Source organism: Rousettus aegyptiacus, unplaced genomic scaffold (genome assembly GCF_014176215.1).
Source record: "Rousettus aegyptiacus isolate mRouAeg1 unplaced genomic scaffold, mRouAeg1.p scaffold_m13_p_2, whole genome shotgun sequence".
NCBI lineage: Eukaryota > Metazoa > Chordata > Mammalia > Chiroptera > Pteropodidae > Rousettus > Rousettus aegyptiacus.
This window is the reverse complement of record NW_023416295.1, coordinates 151,498,307-151,513,646: the sequence shown is the minus strand read 5'-3', so window position 1 is coordinate 151,513,646 and position 15,340 is coordinate 151,498,307. Positions and strand designations below refer to the sequence as shown.

Here is a 15,340-nt window from a genome sequence, read left to right as displayed (position 1 = left end):
GTCAAGAATCAGACATTTTAATTTCATTAGCTAATCAAGTCAAGTCAGTTCAGTGCAGTAGACAACAAAATACTTTATAATGTTATCCACAGTAAACCTTTGGGTTCAGAATACGATTAATTTTTGGAATTGGAAGTCTATAACAATAATGATAGGTGAGTATGAAAATAATCCTTAGTCATTTGGATTTAAGAATTCGCTGCATTTTCAGTTATAAGTGTTTTATAAATGTTAATGACTATAGAGTTTTAAAAAGAAATTTACATTTGTAGATTCTAACCTATTGTGTAGAAAAATATGTTGTTAGGCACTGTCCATGTTTCACTCATTTCCCAGGTAGGAAATTGATTTATATTTCTGGAAACATTCATGGACATTTAAAGGAAGATAATTAAAATAGCATAAAATGTATAAATCTTATGTGGTATATTTAATGCATTGTATATGGATTTAGGATTTTATGCAGTTATGTTCTAGATTACTTATATCAGACAAAGAAAAAGAACCTCACTGAAGTATTGCAGATCCAGGTTTTAACTATGTTTCTCTGACCTTATTGTCTGTCTCCTGTTGCTGGGCAGGAATCAGAATGCTGGCTACTGATTGGCTGAGTTTCTGAGCAGCTCTTGAACAAACACTCAAATTCTTGAGCTTTTTAAGCAGGCAGATTGTAGGCTAAGACATTACAGCTTTTGGTAATACTTCCCCATTGTTGTTTCATAGCTATGGGCTCTTAGCTAGAAAGAAGAGTGAAAGGATTGGGTGGAAGGGGATGAAGCAGAGAAGAAAACATTTTCTTGTAAAGAAGAGATTCATTGGACTTTGCCTAAAAATAACTTACCCAAAATTTGAAAGAAAATTCCAAGCCATAGAAACTTAACTTGCAGAACTCATCCTCCTTGGTTATTTAAATATAAATTCCTTTGGTAAAGGTGAAACCCTTGTTAATGCTGTAGAGAAAGATTTTATTAGTGATATTTCCCCCAGATTTCTTGAATCTAAATATAAGGACTTAAAAACATTTTTTTTTTTTTACTGTCTTTCTCATGAAAAAATATTTTCAGGAGAAAGTAGTTCACGTTTTACATATTTACTTCTAGATATGGCAGACATTTTCTACTGTAAGATATGATGTTTTTTCTTAGAAAAATGAAATACAGTCATGTGAGAGCTTCACGATTCTAATGTTGCCACCTAAAAAATGTAGTATTTATTTTGTGGAACAGTTTCATGAATAGCATCTCAGTTACAGATGATGATATTTAAAATGATCCCTAGAAATGTTTTGTTCCGGTAATACAGCCATGGAGACTTGTTTGCAGGTAATGCACCCTTCTCTAATGTGTGTCTTTCTTAAATATACTTTGCTTATGCAAAATAGATTTTTAAAAACCTACTGCTGATTGGTTTGCACAGATATGGCTGAACTAGTTTGAACTGGTTATTCATGCTACTTCCTTATTGCTTTGTCTGTTTTTCATTATACTTAGAACCCACAAAAGATCTGGTAAGTGGCTGTAGTGTGCTCCCTTGTGGGTATAGATGGTAGTTAATCTGTAATTCTTTGTACAGTATTTTATTGTTTTTGAATTGAATGGCAATTTTGTTGATAAAACTAGCTTACTTGGATTCTATTTATTTTTATCAAGTGTTATTTGGTGGCAACAGTTTATTAAATGTTATTTGGTGGTGATATTTACATGTTAGATTTTCTAATTCATATACAAAAATATTTAAGAGATATTTGTCTCAGATTATCTAGTTTATGCGTAAAAATACCCTGAATATACCTAGACAATTATAACATTCATTGAGTGCTTCCTATATTCTAAGTGCTTAATGTATAGAATCTTGTTTAATCTTCACCACAACTTCTGTGGCAGGTATTAATATTCCTTTTTTAAGGTAGCTGAAACTAAAAAATGCAATATTAGGTAACTTGCCCAGTGTCACAAAAGTACATGGGCAAGCTGAAGTTCAAATCCATGTCTCTGTCTGCAGAATTCATATTTGTAATAGAGTTACTAAAAAATATGAAAACATATTCCTTTTAGAATAATGTTAGTTTTTATTGCAACCAGTAAGAACTTCCAGCTATTCATACAACAACTGAGAAATGTGGATATTATGAGGTCAAAGTAAAAAGGAATTGCAATTCAGTATTTGAAAATATTTAAAGGATAACCATACTTGATAAATTTAATTATTTTATGTGTTTGGATCAGCAGAGAAAAGCGACTACAAAATGTGCATTGTATTTTTGCAGAAAATTTTTCATTTCAGTTAGCAGGAGTTTGGAATGGATAGTGGGTGGGAAAAAATTGAAGTTTAAATTTTAGAATACCATGAATAATCCTTAAAATAGTGCCTGTGATAATTTTGCGTTGAAATTTTTGTTCAGTTGCAAGATAATTTTTCTAAATAGTTTTACTCAGTTCTATAATTTAAAAGGCTAGGAAGACTAAGAAATATAAGTAATTTTCTTAGTGTGAGAGAATGAATGCAGAATGTATCACAGTTTAGTAGTACTGTGACAAAGTAGTACATTCTCAAGCTATATTGGCCTACAGCATACAGGCTATGCCATCATTTTATGCCCTGCAACGGGAGGAATGGAACACCAGGAATACCTGTAATTGAATAAGTTGGGTTTATTTGTTGCAGTGAGGGAGAATGCTCACTATAGGGAAACGGGCACATCAGTAAGGGAATGTTAGAAGAAAACCTAGTACAGAATTTGGTCATAGTATCATACAGGCTGGGTTATTTGTAGAGGGTTGGAGGAGGAAGAACCTCTCTTGTGATTGGGTGCTGTCTGAAAGTTGGGGCAATTCTGTGCTAGGGTATATCAATAAAAACCAATCTATAGTAAGGGCAGACTATAGTGAGGATAAAGCTGCAATTGATAAAGAAGTAGCCATCACTCATTTAGTAAGAGAGACTAAATGGGCTATAGAGCGACCTTATTTTATAAGAATGTTGAGGTAGTTTTATGTTCAACAGGAGAACAACAAACATGGATTAGCTGTAAGCATCAAGTCAGTGTATAACAACATTAAGGTCTGTCTACCTGTGAGCCTCAGATAAGTTCTGAGACCTCAGAGGCTGCTCTTTTTCCTTCTCTGGCCAAAGCAAGTATATCCTACATCATTCCTACTGGTAATAGTGATGGTAAATGAACATTCAATGTAAAAACATTATTCTTGCTCCTTGTACATCTTAGTCCTTAAGGGACTTTGTTTTATTCTACTATAGACTGGTAGCATCTTTCTCCAGGACCTAATCCTTGCCCTCTTTTGCTTGCTTTACTGCACTGGCTAGATGGTAAAATGGAAATGGTAATAGAGAACATCCTTGTCTTGGTTCTGATCTTATTTCACTATTAAGTATGATGTCTGTCGTTTTATTGGTAGATAACTTTTTTCAGATTTGAGTTGTTTCTTTTATTAAGTTTTGTGAGAGTTTTAATTATAAGTCAGTGTTGAATTTTGTCGAATGAAAGAATATTCTGTATCTGTTCAGATGGTCTTTTATTTTCACCTTCTATCCTGTTCATATGGTGAATTACATTGCTTTCTTCAAAAAATAGCAGAAGTTTCATATCTCATAGTTCTGGAGGCTGGAAGCTTGAAATCAAAGTATTGGAAGGACCATACTCCTCCTGAAGGAGCTAAGGAAGGATCTGTTCCAGACCTTTTTCCTAGTTGCAGCTTGAGCAGCCTAACTTCACATGATGTTCTTCCCATGTGTGTGACTCTGTACAAATTTCCCCCTTTTCATAGAGACACCAATAATATTGAATTGGGGCTCATTCTAATGACTTTTAACTTGATTATCTCTGCAAAGACCCTATCCATGTAAGGTCACATTCTGAGGTATTGGGACTTAGGGCTCTAATATAGTTTAGCAAGTGGACACCAATGGCCTGAAGTAAAACCATAATGCTTTGTGACTCACTTATAATTTATGTTGCTTGAATTTTGAATATGAAACCAACCATGTATATTTTTAATGAGTTTCAAATGGCCATAATGTATTACTTGTTTTTAAGAAACTTCCTTCTAAATATCTCATTGGCGAAAGAAATTACAACAGAAATTAGAAAATATTTTAACAGAACGATGAAAATACGACACTTCAAAATGTGAGATGCAGCTAAAGTAGTGCTTAAGGGAAATTTATAGCTTTACATACATACCTTACAAGATACGAAAGTAATGATTATTGTTTAATGTCTTGAGGAACTGCCACCTCTCTTCCAGAGCAGCTGCACCATTTTAGAGTCCCATCACCATTTGTCCATGTCCTTGCCAGTTGGTTTTCTCTTTGATTGTGCCATCTGCTGTGTGTGAAATGTTATATCATTGTGGTTTTCATTGCATTTCTCTGATAACTAATGATGTTGAGCATCTTTTCACGTTTATTGCTTATTGACTATTGGCTTATTGACTATTTGTATATCTTTTAGAAAAATGTCCATTCAGGTTCTTTGCCCATATAAAACTTTTGTTTTTGTTATTCGGTTTTAGCGGTATTTTGTATTTTTTAGATACAAGTTATCTCATCATACATGTTATTTGCAAATATATGATTTGCAGATATTTCCCTCTTTCATGTGAGTTTGCCTTTTCACTTTCTTGATGGCAATCTCTTATTAATATATTTACAGTTCTGTTAATCTAGATGCGCCTTATTATAACTATCTTTCATATGTGTTCCTTAATTTTCCCTCCTTCTTTCCTTATCTCTATGCCTCTTCCCCATTCCCCTACTGTTTTTATTCGTATACTATTATTTTTCTTTCTCCATCTACTTTTTTACTTCACCTACTTACTTATGCCTATATATATCACCATCATCAGACTTTGAATCTGGTAGCTTACTGAGAATGAAAATTACAAACTTTTTTCTAATACTTCCAGTAATTGATCTTCTATGGACTGTACCTGTTATCAGTTTTATATTACATAAATCCAATAAATAGGAAAATTAACATATAGGAAGGATTATTATGCTTTCCATATGTCATTGTTTCAAAATTACTTGAAGTGCTGCTAGCTTATGAGATCAATTTACAGTAAGGCTGTAATTAGATGACTTCTGTTTTAGTGATTAAATTCTCTTTTTCTCTCTCTCTTTAAAGATTCAAAATGGATAGTATAGAAGAACCTCAGAAAAAAGTCTTTAAGGCTCGAAAAACAATGAGGGTCAGCGATCGTCAACAACTTGAAGCAGTGTACAAGGTCAAAGAAGAACTGTTGAAAACTGATGTCAAGTTGTTAAATGGCAACCATGAAAATGGGGATTTGGACCCAACCTCACCTTTGGAAAATATGGATTATATTGACAAGGACGAGGTGAATGGCATTGAAGAACTTTGTTTTGATCCTGAAAAAAAGTCAGAGTGGAAGGAAACACCTTGTACCTTAAATGTTAATGTAAACAACAAACCAGATGATGATTTAACATGTGAACCTTTGTCTCCTAATAATATCACTTCTGAACTAGTCTCTAAACTGACTGCTGAACCAGCTTCTGGTGATCCAGCCTCTGGTGATCTGGCTACTGGAGATACAGCCTCTGGAGATTTGACCTCTGAAAATCTGGCTTCTGAAGTATTAACCTCTAGTGATTCCACCTCTTGTGATCCCACCTCTGGTGATCCTGCCTCTCCTGAGCCTGCCTCTAGTGATCCCACCTCTTGTGATTCCACCTTTGATGATCCCACCTCTGGTAATCCAGTCTCTGGTGATCTTGTCTCTGGTGAGTCAGTCTCTGGTGAACCAGTCCCTGGTGAGTCAGTCTCTGGTGATCCAGCCTCTGGTGATCCAGTCTCCAGTGAACCGATGTCTGGTGAACTGATCTCTGATGAATTATTCTCTAGTGAACCAGTTGATGGTGAACCAGTCTCCAGTGAAACAATCTCCAGTGATCTGGCCTCTGACGACTTAGCCTCTGGAATAGTGGCCTCTGATGATCCAGTCTCTGATGAGCTGGCTTCTGGTGAGCTGGCCTCTGGTGATTTGGCCTCTGGTGATCCAGTTGCTGATGAAACAACTTCTGATAAACCAACTTCTGATAAACCAACTTCTGAATCAGCCTTTGATCCTGTGTTTGAACCAAATTCTCTACTACTTTGTGAACCAGTTCCTGAAACTGAAAATTCAGAACCTACCAGCCGTAAATGTGGTGATTTTCTTGAGAAAAATGGAGATGATAAAAAGTTAGACCACATTTTCTCATTTGATGAGCAGAATAAAGCTGATAGTAATATCGATGCTGATAAAGAAACTCTAGAAACAGATGATACAATTATTTGTTCAGATCTACCTCCCAAGAATGAAAAGAAGGTAGAAGAAGATGCTATCACAGAACCTGCTCTTGGAGAGGAGGCTATATCTAGCAGTATGGAAATTGACCAAAGTAAAAAGAATGAAGATGAAAATTCTACAGACTTTGCAGAAACCATTAGTGAAAATGTTTTAAAAGATGACAAAAATGAAAATATCTTAGAAAATACAGATTCTATGGAGACAGATGAAATTATTCCTATTTTGGAAAAGCTTGCACCTGCTGAAGATGAACTTACTTGCTTCTCTAAAACTTGTCTCCTTCCAATTGACGAAACAAATCCAGATATGGAAGAGAAGATGGAAGGTTCTTTTGGTTCACCATCTAAACAAGAAAGTAGTGAGAGTTTGCCAAAGGAAGCCTTTTTGGTTCTCTCTGATGAAGAGGATTTTTCAGGTGAAAAAGATGAGCCTGAAGTTATATCACAAAATGAGACATGCTCTCCAGGTTAGAATATCATTTAAATTTTAAAATTTTTTACTAGATTTAATAAACTTTAACAAAACACTCAAAATTTTAAATTTTAGTTGCAGAGAAAGTTGAGAATGATGGCGACTATAATATTCTTTTAACTTCATAGATTCTCTTCACAGAATTCATTACAAAGTATGCAATTCTGTGAGCAGCATTGTGTGAAGTGCTAAAAAGAAAGATAAAGTAAGAATATATGTCCCTTGCCTTTAAGGGGCTTAAAGTCTAGGAAAAGAGATAAGATAGACCAACATATCACTATGAGAGAACAATTTCAAGTCAGTGCATAATTGATCAAAATTCTAGCAATTGTTCTTGCTATCACTTAGCAACCAAAGTGTAGAATATAAAAGCCTACTACTTACTTGCTTCAAGTGTTAGAAATCACATTTGATAATTAATTTTTCCATTGACATCTGATTCTTTTAATATTCTTTGTTTGGGGAATGACTCCACCATTACTGGAAGCCAAGAAACCTTGACGCCTGATTATCTATTTGACGAAGACATCATCCATTTGCTTCCTCAGCCATCTTGATTTTGCCCAACCTACTCTCTTCCCTCTCATTTTCTGAATGATCTCTCTGTAACCTAAATCTCTAGAGAAAAGGAGAGAATGAGAGAAATCCTACTTTACTTTCATGGTCAAATGCAAAGATTCCTATATGAAACTTTCTCAGCTTCTTTCAGACAGGCATGAGTAAGTACCTTTATGTTCTCATTGTAGCATGTTCTCTTACAACTCTGAGAGGAGTGACCTTATAGCATGAAACACACCATCTGGTTTCTAGTTTGTTCAAAGAAAAAAAAATGAGGCAAGCCTAGGAGACACAGGATTCCCCCCTCCCCCTTTCTCCCCCCAACATATCATGCCAGCTTTTGGAGGTGGTCATTTTTTATTATTAAAAGATGACTTCCATTTTCAAAGAGCATTTATTCATTCAGTAAACATCTCTGGTGAAACAGGCCAGACTTGCTTTGGTTCTGGGGGTTTAAAGATAAAATTTAGTACTTGCCCTCAGGATGCAGACAGGAATTAAAACCTAGGCCATTAAATACAAAGCTGTAAATACAGTAATAATGTTAAATTGGTCTTATGGAAGTTAGAGGAGAGTGACTTTATGAGACTATAAGATATATTCCTGAAAGCACTTGCCTTTTACTGGCTGTATAACATAGAGTTTTAATGAAGATAATCCCTCTTATGGTAGCTTTATCCTACTTGCTTAGGCCAAAAACCTTGGAGCCATTACTTTTCCCCTAATATCCTATATCAAACCCCTCAGGAAATCCTGTTGGCTTTACCTTCCAGAATAGCTCTAGAATCCAGTCTCTTCTTGTCTTCATTGCTATCACTCTTGTACAGAGCCACCACCATCAGACCAAACTCATACCTGGGTTATAGTTAATAAGTGCTCAGTAAATATTTGTGGAGTAGATGAATAATTGGTAATGTAAGAGAAGTATATTATAGAGGACCTTTGTTACAGTGTTTAAAGCATTCTGATAGCACAAGGGAGCCACTGAATGATTTCAAGCAGAGGAGAATGACATGAAATTCACATTTTGGAAAGATAATAGTTAATATTTAGAGTGAACTTCATTCATTCAAAAAGTATTTAGAAAGTGACACTGGGGCAAATCCTTAAACCTTTTAGTAGTCTGTATAAGAAAGACATAGTAAATTGTAGCTTATTTGATGAGTTTATACATTTTACTTTTATGTCAGAATCTTGATATCGGAGACCATCCCTCTCACACTGTGCTATAAAATGCAGAGATTAATATTAAGCCATCCATGTTACATACTTCAAAAATTCAAAATTGGGTTTATTTTTGGTTACTTTTAGACTCTTATCTGATTGTATGCTATTGGTAGAGTAAGGTCAGTGATAGATTTAATTTTTTAGCCAGTAACTAAACTTTTATTTTTTTGTTTTTCCCCCAAGGAAATTTTGTGTATAGTGGGTTGAAGTATAATTTCTTCATCGGTTCTTAAGCTATATCTTGTTTTTTTAATATGGTAGCCTAATTTGTTACATGTCATATTTGTTACTTTGTACCTGCTCAGGTATTACCTTCATCAGATTCTTCGTTCTTGACTAACTTTTAATGTTTTCAAAACACAAAATTATAAATTGAAGTACTGAGGTCTAGCTCTTTCTCTGTTAATGTTTATGTGCAGTACTAATAGGAAATCTCTATTATTTTAGGCACTTCTTTAGCAAAATTGTTTTAAATATAGTAGTTATGATGAGTATGAGCAGCAAGAGAAAACAAATAGAAAAAGCAATTTTAATTTTACAAAGGTAGAAGAAAGACCTAAGAAAGTATTGCAGATAGACCTTACAGGCCTGAAGACACTATACTATTGTTACATAATGGTATATAATAACTGATACTTACTAAATGATTAAAATCACAGTCTAAAGATTTCTCTCTGGGAAAGTTCAAACAATAGGAGAGGAGGTACACACATTAGTTGTACTTTCCATGTCCCCTTCATACCATGTACTCTCCTCTAGGTACCGTTTCTTTCCTCTTCTTGTGGAGCCATTTTTCAAATTATGTTAACAAAACTAGCATCATTCCTTCTCCTCCTATTTACTCTTTAACTTTATCGAACTTCGATTTCCACTTTACCAGCCCCCACCTAGTTGTTCCCAGTGAAGTGACATTGGTGTTCTTGTTGTTAGATCCAAGTGCACCTTTTTTTGGTCTTTATTCTCTCATACTTGGATGACCCCTTAAACAATCCCTTCCTCTTGAGACTCTCCCTAGCTTTTGAGCTACTACTTTATCCATTTTTTTCTCCTTTTTCATCCTACTCATATTTCTTACGGAGAAATAGGAGAGAAGGCTCTCCTTCATTTGCTCTTTTCTTTTTTAAACATTGCTATTAATATTGTTGAGAAAAATCTGTTTCAGAATAAAACAGATTTTATATTAAATTCTGACATAGTTTCCTTACAGATTTAATTTTGGATTAAAAAAGCTGTGGTTGTTTTATTTTTCCCTGTTCATTGGATCTTTAAGAAAAATAAAATGAGCATAAATACTAATGAGGTAATTGCATAGGAATAGAATCCAGATTTTTTTGTATTTTTGCTCTAGGTCAGTAGTGACAGAATTGTCATGGGTTAGTCAATTAAAATTTAATAATTTGTTGTCACTGTTAAATTTTCAGCGAAATGATTTTTTCCACCCATTTATATTCAACCATTACTTATGTATTTGAATTTTCTTTGTGAAACCTCTTATTACTTACATTGGTGTGGAAGTTGCAGATTTTTCTTTTCACAGTTTAGGAAGATGAAAAATGAAGCAGGTTTTGGAAAGGGCATATAGGAGGAAGATCAGTTTCAAATGACTTGTTGTCCAAGGTAGATATATGTCTGAATTTCAAGGCAGAGGCATGGACTGTCTAAGAGTGTGGGAGTAGATGTCTAGATAGCATATAGACATTAGTTGAAGTTGAGTAACAAGATGAGTTATCTCAGAGTTGAGTATAAATGTTGATGAGAGGAGATCTAAAAACTAAGTTCTTGGCATTCTAGGGTTTGAAGGTTGGGGACATGAGAAATAACCAGCAAAGGAGACCAATCAAGATCAGCTTTTTAGGTAGAAAGGAAAACAGATTTTGTTGTCTTAGAAGTCTAGGAAAGAGAATGCTCAAAGGAGAAAGATATAGTAGTTAACTCTTTATATATCAAAAGCTGCTACTTGTTCAAGTAAGATGAAAGAAAAATATTTAATGACCTGGGTATCATTTGTGACCTTTAAAAGGGGCAGTGGAATTGAAAGCCTAATTTAGATTGGATTTCAGAGAGAATGGGAAAAGAATTAGACACAGTAAAATATAACCCCCTCCCCCTTGCTCCAGAGTTTTGCTTTAAAAGGAGCACAGAAATTCACTGTACAAGATGTTATTTGGAATTTTGTCTTAGTTAAGTGTAACTTCAAAAAATTTCTGGAAAAATTGCATTACCAGTAGTGCCACATTTTTCTGCTATGTCTTGTGTGTTTGAGACTCTTTACACGTTTACAGGACATTTATATTTTCTTATCTATAAATGTCTGTTCATCTCCTTTGCCCATTTTTCTAATGAATATATCGTTTTTAATCTATAGAATTTTTTAAAAAATGTTCTCATAGAGCCAATAATCTAAGGCAGGGATTTGGCAAACTATGGCCTATCAGCCCTGGCTGTTTTTGTTAATAATGTTTTATTGAAACAAAGCAGACCCACTTGTTCACACATTATAAATTAATTATCATTGATTAAATAAAAAAATATTCGCCAACCCTTGATCCAGAGCAACAGTTTTGTCCATATTTCCTTGGAATAAAGTTTTATAAAGTATAATTTTGAAAATGAGAAATTAACTCCCTAATGTAAATTGTGTCCTCTAATCCTCTACAACACACTTTTTCTATCTTTATTTAATGGATGCTTATTTCAATATGGTCATCAGATAGATATTAAACATCTATTTTGTCTCAGGTCTTTACCAAATTTTTTAGAGTTACCAAAACAATAAGATGTGGCACCTACTCTTCTGAGCTTACTGTCTAATCCTATTGAAAAAATACCACACATAGAACTGTGTATTAAAACATATCAACTTGTAATGAGGCTATACTCAAAACCAGAGGAATTATAGCAGAAATTATCTTTGAACGAAGACAGATTCTTATAAAGTCAGTCTGAATCTAATCATTTGGATGAGTTTCAGAAGTCTCATATAAGGGCCTTTGATTATTATTCTTGGTTGAAGGAGGTCCACTCAGATTCTCTAGAGACTTTAAGAACAAAAAAATTAAAGTGTAGGGTCTTATCCCTTTTAATAGAAACTCAGGTTCTTTCCATTAAATAAAACTCAAGCATAAGTTTTAATTCTCTGTGTCTATTCTGAAATCCCAATGAGTGTTTCGATTTGAGTTGAGAATCCAGTCATCCTCTAAGCCTATCTGGGAAATGGAAATTAGGTGATAGGAAGGGGTTTTGAAATGAAGGAATCTCAAGTTAAATCTGATATGACATCTATAAGACAAGAGAGAGTTAACATGCATAAAAGAGGCAGACTAAAACCAGGCTAGTTGGCTCTGCTGTGTTTTGAATGATCTGACTTGCACTTAACCCTGTTGGGAACCATGACTAATTTTGTTCTCAGATGGTATGATGATTTGCTATATAAAGACTATGTAAAACCTTCATTTCTAGCAGCCCAATATCTCTGTGTGTCTAGAAACTGGAGACTGGGAAACTCAGAATTCATTTTCAGTATTAAAATCAGGAAGATTTGAAAAACTATATACTTACTGTATAGAGAAAAATGTGTTGTAATGAATCTGCATTCTACAAGAGAACAAAACAAATTTTCATTTGATTGAAACTGGGGTTGAAAGATGAGATTTTCTTTTTCCCAGTTAAATTTATTATTTTTTGTATGGATAGGAGATTAGAAACAAGACAAACCATAAGTTTTATCAGAAATTTTTTAAAAGTGTGTTTTTTTAAAAGATCAAGTGTGGTAGGATACTTTGAGGAATAGTAGGACCTCTTAAAAAACATGAACTGCTAGAAAAGAATTTTTTTTATGCCCTGACATATTTTTTTAATTAAAATTTTTTTCTATTACAGCTGGTATACAATATTATACTAGTTTCAGGTGTACAACATAGTGATTAGACATTTATATAATTTATCAAGTAATCATCCCGATAAATCCAGAACATATCTGACACCGTATATAGTTATTACAGTATTATTGACTGTATTCCTTATACTATACATTCCCATTTTGTAGCTACCAATTTGTACGTCTTAATCCCGTTTTCTTTATCACCATTCCCCCAAACCCCCTTTCATATGGCTGTCATCAAGTTGTTCTCTGTACCTGAGTTCGTTTTTTACATTTTTTTTATTTTATTTTATTTTTGTTCTTTAGATTCCACATGTAAGTGAAATTATGTAACATTTGTCTTTATCTGATTTAACCCACTCAGCACAATACTCTATCCATGTTGTGGTTGGTAAGATTTCATTCTTTTCTATGGCTGAGTAGTATTCCATTATATGTTCGTACAACTTCTTCATCCATCCATTGATGACCACCTAGGTTGCCTCCATATCTTGTTATAAATAATACTGCAATCAATGTATATATTCACATGTCCCTTTGAAGTAGTATTTTGGGTTTCTCTGGGTAAATACCAAGAAGTAAGATTACTGGGTCCTTCTTTGTTTCTTGTTATAGCCTTTGTTTTAAAGTCCATATTGTCTGTTATAATTACTGCTACCCTAGATTTTTTATTTGTTTCCATTTTCATGAACCATCTTTTTTCATCCTTTTACTTTCAGTCTGTGTGTGTCTTTCAGTTTGAAGTGAGTCTCTTGTAGGCAGTGTATGTAAGGAGTGTCTTGTTTTCTTATCCATTCAGCCACTTCATCTTTTGGTTGGAGCACTTAATCCATTTATGTTTGAAGTAATTGTTGATAAATATGTAGTTATTGCCATTTTATTATTATTCATAATTTTGGTTTTTTTTTTTATTAAAGTAATCTTTCTAACATTTCTTGTAATATTGGTTTGGCATCGATGAACTCCTTTAAGCTTTTTCTTGTCTGGGAAGCCTATTATCTCTCCTTGGATTCTAAAGGATAGCCTTGCTAGGTAAAGTAATCTTGGTTGTAGGTCCTTGCTTTTCATCATATTGAGTCTTTCATGCCAGTCCCTTCTGGCCTGCATAATTTTTGTTGAAAAATCAGTTGACAGTCTTATGGGAGCTTCCTTGTAGGTAATTAATTGCTTTTCTCTTGCTGCATTTAAGATTCTCTCCTTGTCTTTAATCTTTGGCACTTTAATTGTGATATATCTTGGTGTGGGCCTGTTTGGGTTCATCTTGTTTGGAACTCTGCGCTTCCTGGGCTTATATGTGTATTCTTTATGCCAGGATAGGGAAATTTTCGTCATTATTTTTTCATAGAGGTTTTCAACCCCTTGCTCGCTCTCTTCTCCTTCATGTGAATGTTGGTGCTGCACTTGGCCCCCTAAACTATCCTTATTTTTTTGTAATTTTTTTTTCTTGTTCCGTTCTGATTAGGTGTTTTCTGATACCTTACCTTCTAAATCATTGATTTGATCCTGTACTTTATCTAATCTACTGTTCATTTCCTCTAATGCATTCTTCGTTTCTGACTGGTTCCTTTTTATGTTTTCTATCTCCATTTTTATGTTTCCTGTCTCTTTTTAAAGTTCTCACTGAGTTCATCTACTCTTCCCCTGAGTTCAAATAAGATCTTAAAACATTTCTAATAATCATAGGGTCATAAATGAAGTTTAATTTTCTAGTATTAATTTATTTTAAAGTTTAAAAAGTTTTAGTAATCTTTTATATCCTGTTAGCTTTTTTGTTTTATTTTACTATAGTCACTTTTTCAATTTTTATTGTTTTAATGCAAACATGACATTTGTAAAAGCCTAATGATCCTGGCCTCTGCCTGTTTTCACGTACAAGGTCTTTTAAGTTTGTTAATCTTGACTTTCTACCATCAGGGCTGTTGGGATTAAAACCTTGGTGTTTGGAGTAGAAACGCCATATCAGAATCTTTATACAGTGCTATATACTTTGTGGTTTTTAAAATTTTGGTGTAGAATATGATAAAATAATAGCATGCTTTTTTGAAGCCACTGGGAGCCAGAATCAGTGTGCAAAGGGATAAAGTAGAAACCCAAACATATTAAAGATTTGTTCTTTCCCATGTAATGACTTAGTTAGTTGAAGAGATACAGATTGATTCATCAAAGGCTATTTCTTGATACCTTGGGGATTTTATCTGTTGTAGCAATGCAACTATGTAGACATTTTTAGCAATATTTTTTGGTAGCACTTTTTGTTATTTTTTGTATGCATCTTGTGAAAATAACCTTTCTGAACATTTTCTTCATCTGTATGATGGCAAAAATGCTGTGTGCAGTGTAGAATTATATTAAGAATATGAAGTAATATATGTCAAGTGCCTAGCTCAGTTGTTGGCACTGGTATCAAAGTTGCTATTACTTCTAAGTAAATTCTTCATTATCTTTAGGATATCTTGTATATTCTCTGTTATGAACTGTCTGAAAACCATTGAAGTAACATAATGATGTCCGGTCAAATATTGGTGTTTTGACAGTGGTTTGCCAGTATGTAATTTTTTATAATTGACACAACCACTTTTTTAGTATTAGTAATTGAATATAAGGAGTTTAAATGCTTTACCGTTGTTTTCACATTTTATTGATTGGTGACAGTAAAGTGCTAAGTAAGATTCTTTGTTTTAAAAATCTGTACTATTAATTTCTTTCCATGTTAGTTTATTATGAATTTGTAGGAACATTTGAAAATGGACCTGGTCATTTAATTACACTAGTTCATACTCCACTTTTTTTTTTTTTTTTTTTGTCGTAAAATTTCACATTTTGAGATTCTGATTTCATAAAGATTATTAACTGGATAGTTCCACCAAAAGTT

General features: G+C 33.7%; 1 protein-coding gene across 5 annotated transcripts in view; it reads left to right on the top strand.

Moving 5' to 3' along the window:
* LOC107508607 (activating transcription factor 7 interacting protein) overlaps window positions 1-15,340 on the top strand; it is a 104,329-nt gene that overhangs the window by 37,009 nt on the left and 51,980 nt on the right. For all 5 annotated transcript variants that reach the window (XM_016140534.2, XM_016140537.2, XM_036237022.1 and 2 more), the window contains one exon: window positions 5,144-6,798. In XM_016140534.2, the coding sequence (XP_015996020.2) occupies window positions 5,151-6,798 (1,648 nt within the window). In that variant the 5' untranslated portion in view covers window positions 5,144-5,150. The remainder of the gene's footprint in view (window positions 1-5,143; window positions 6,799-15,340) is intronic.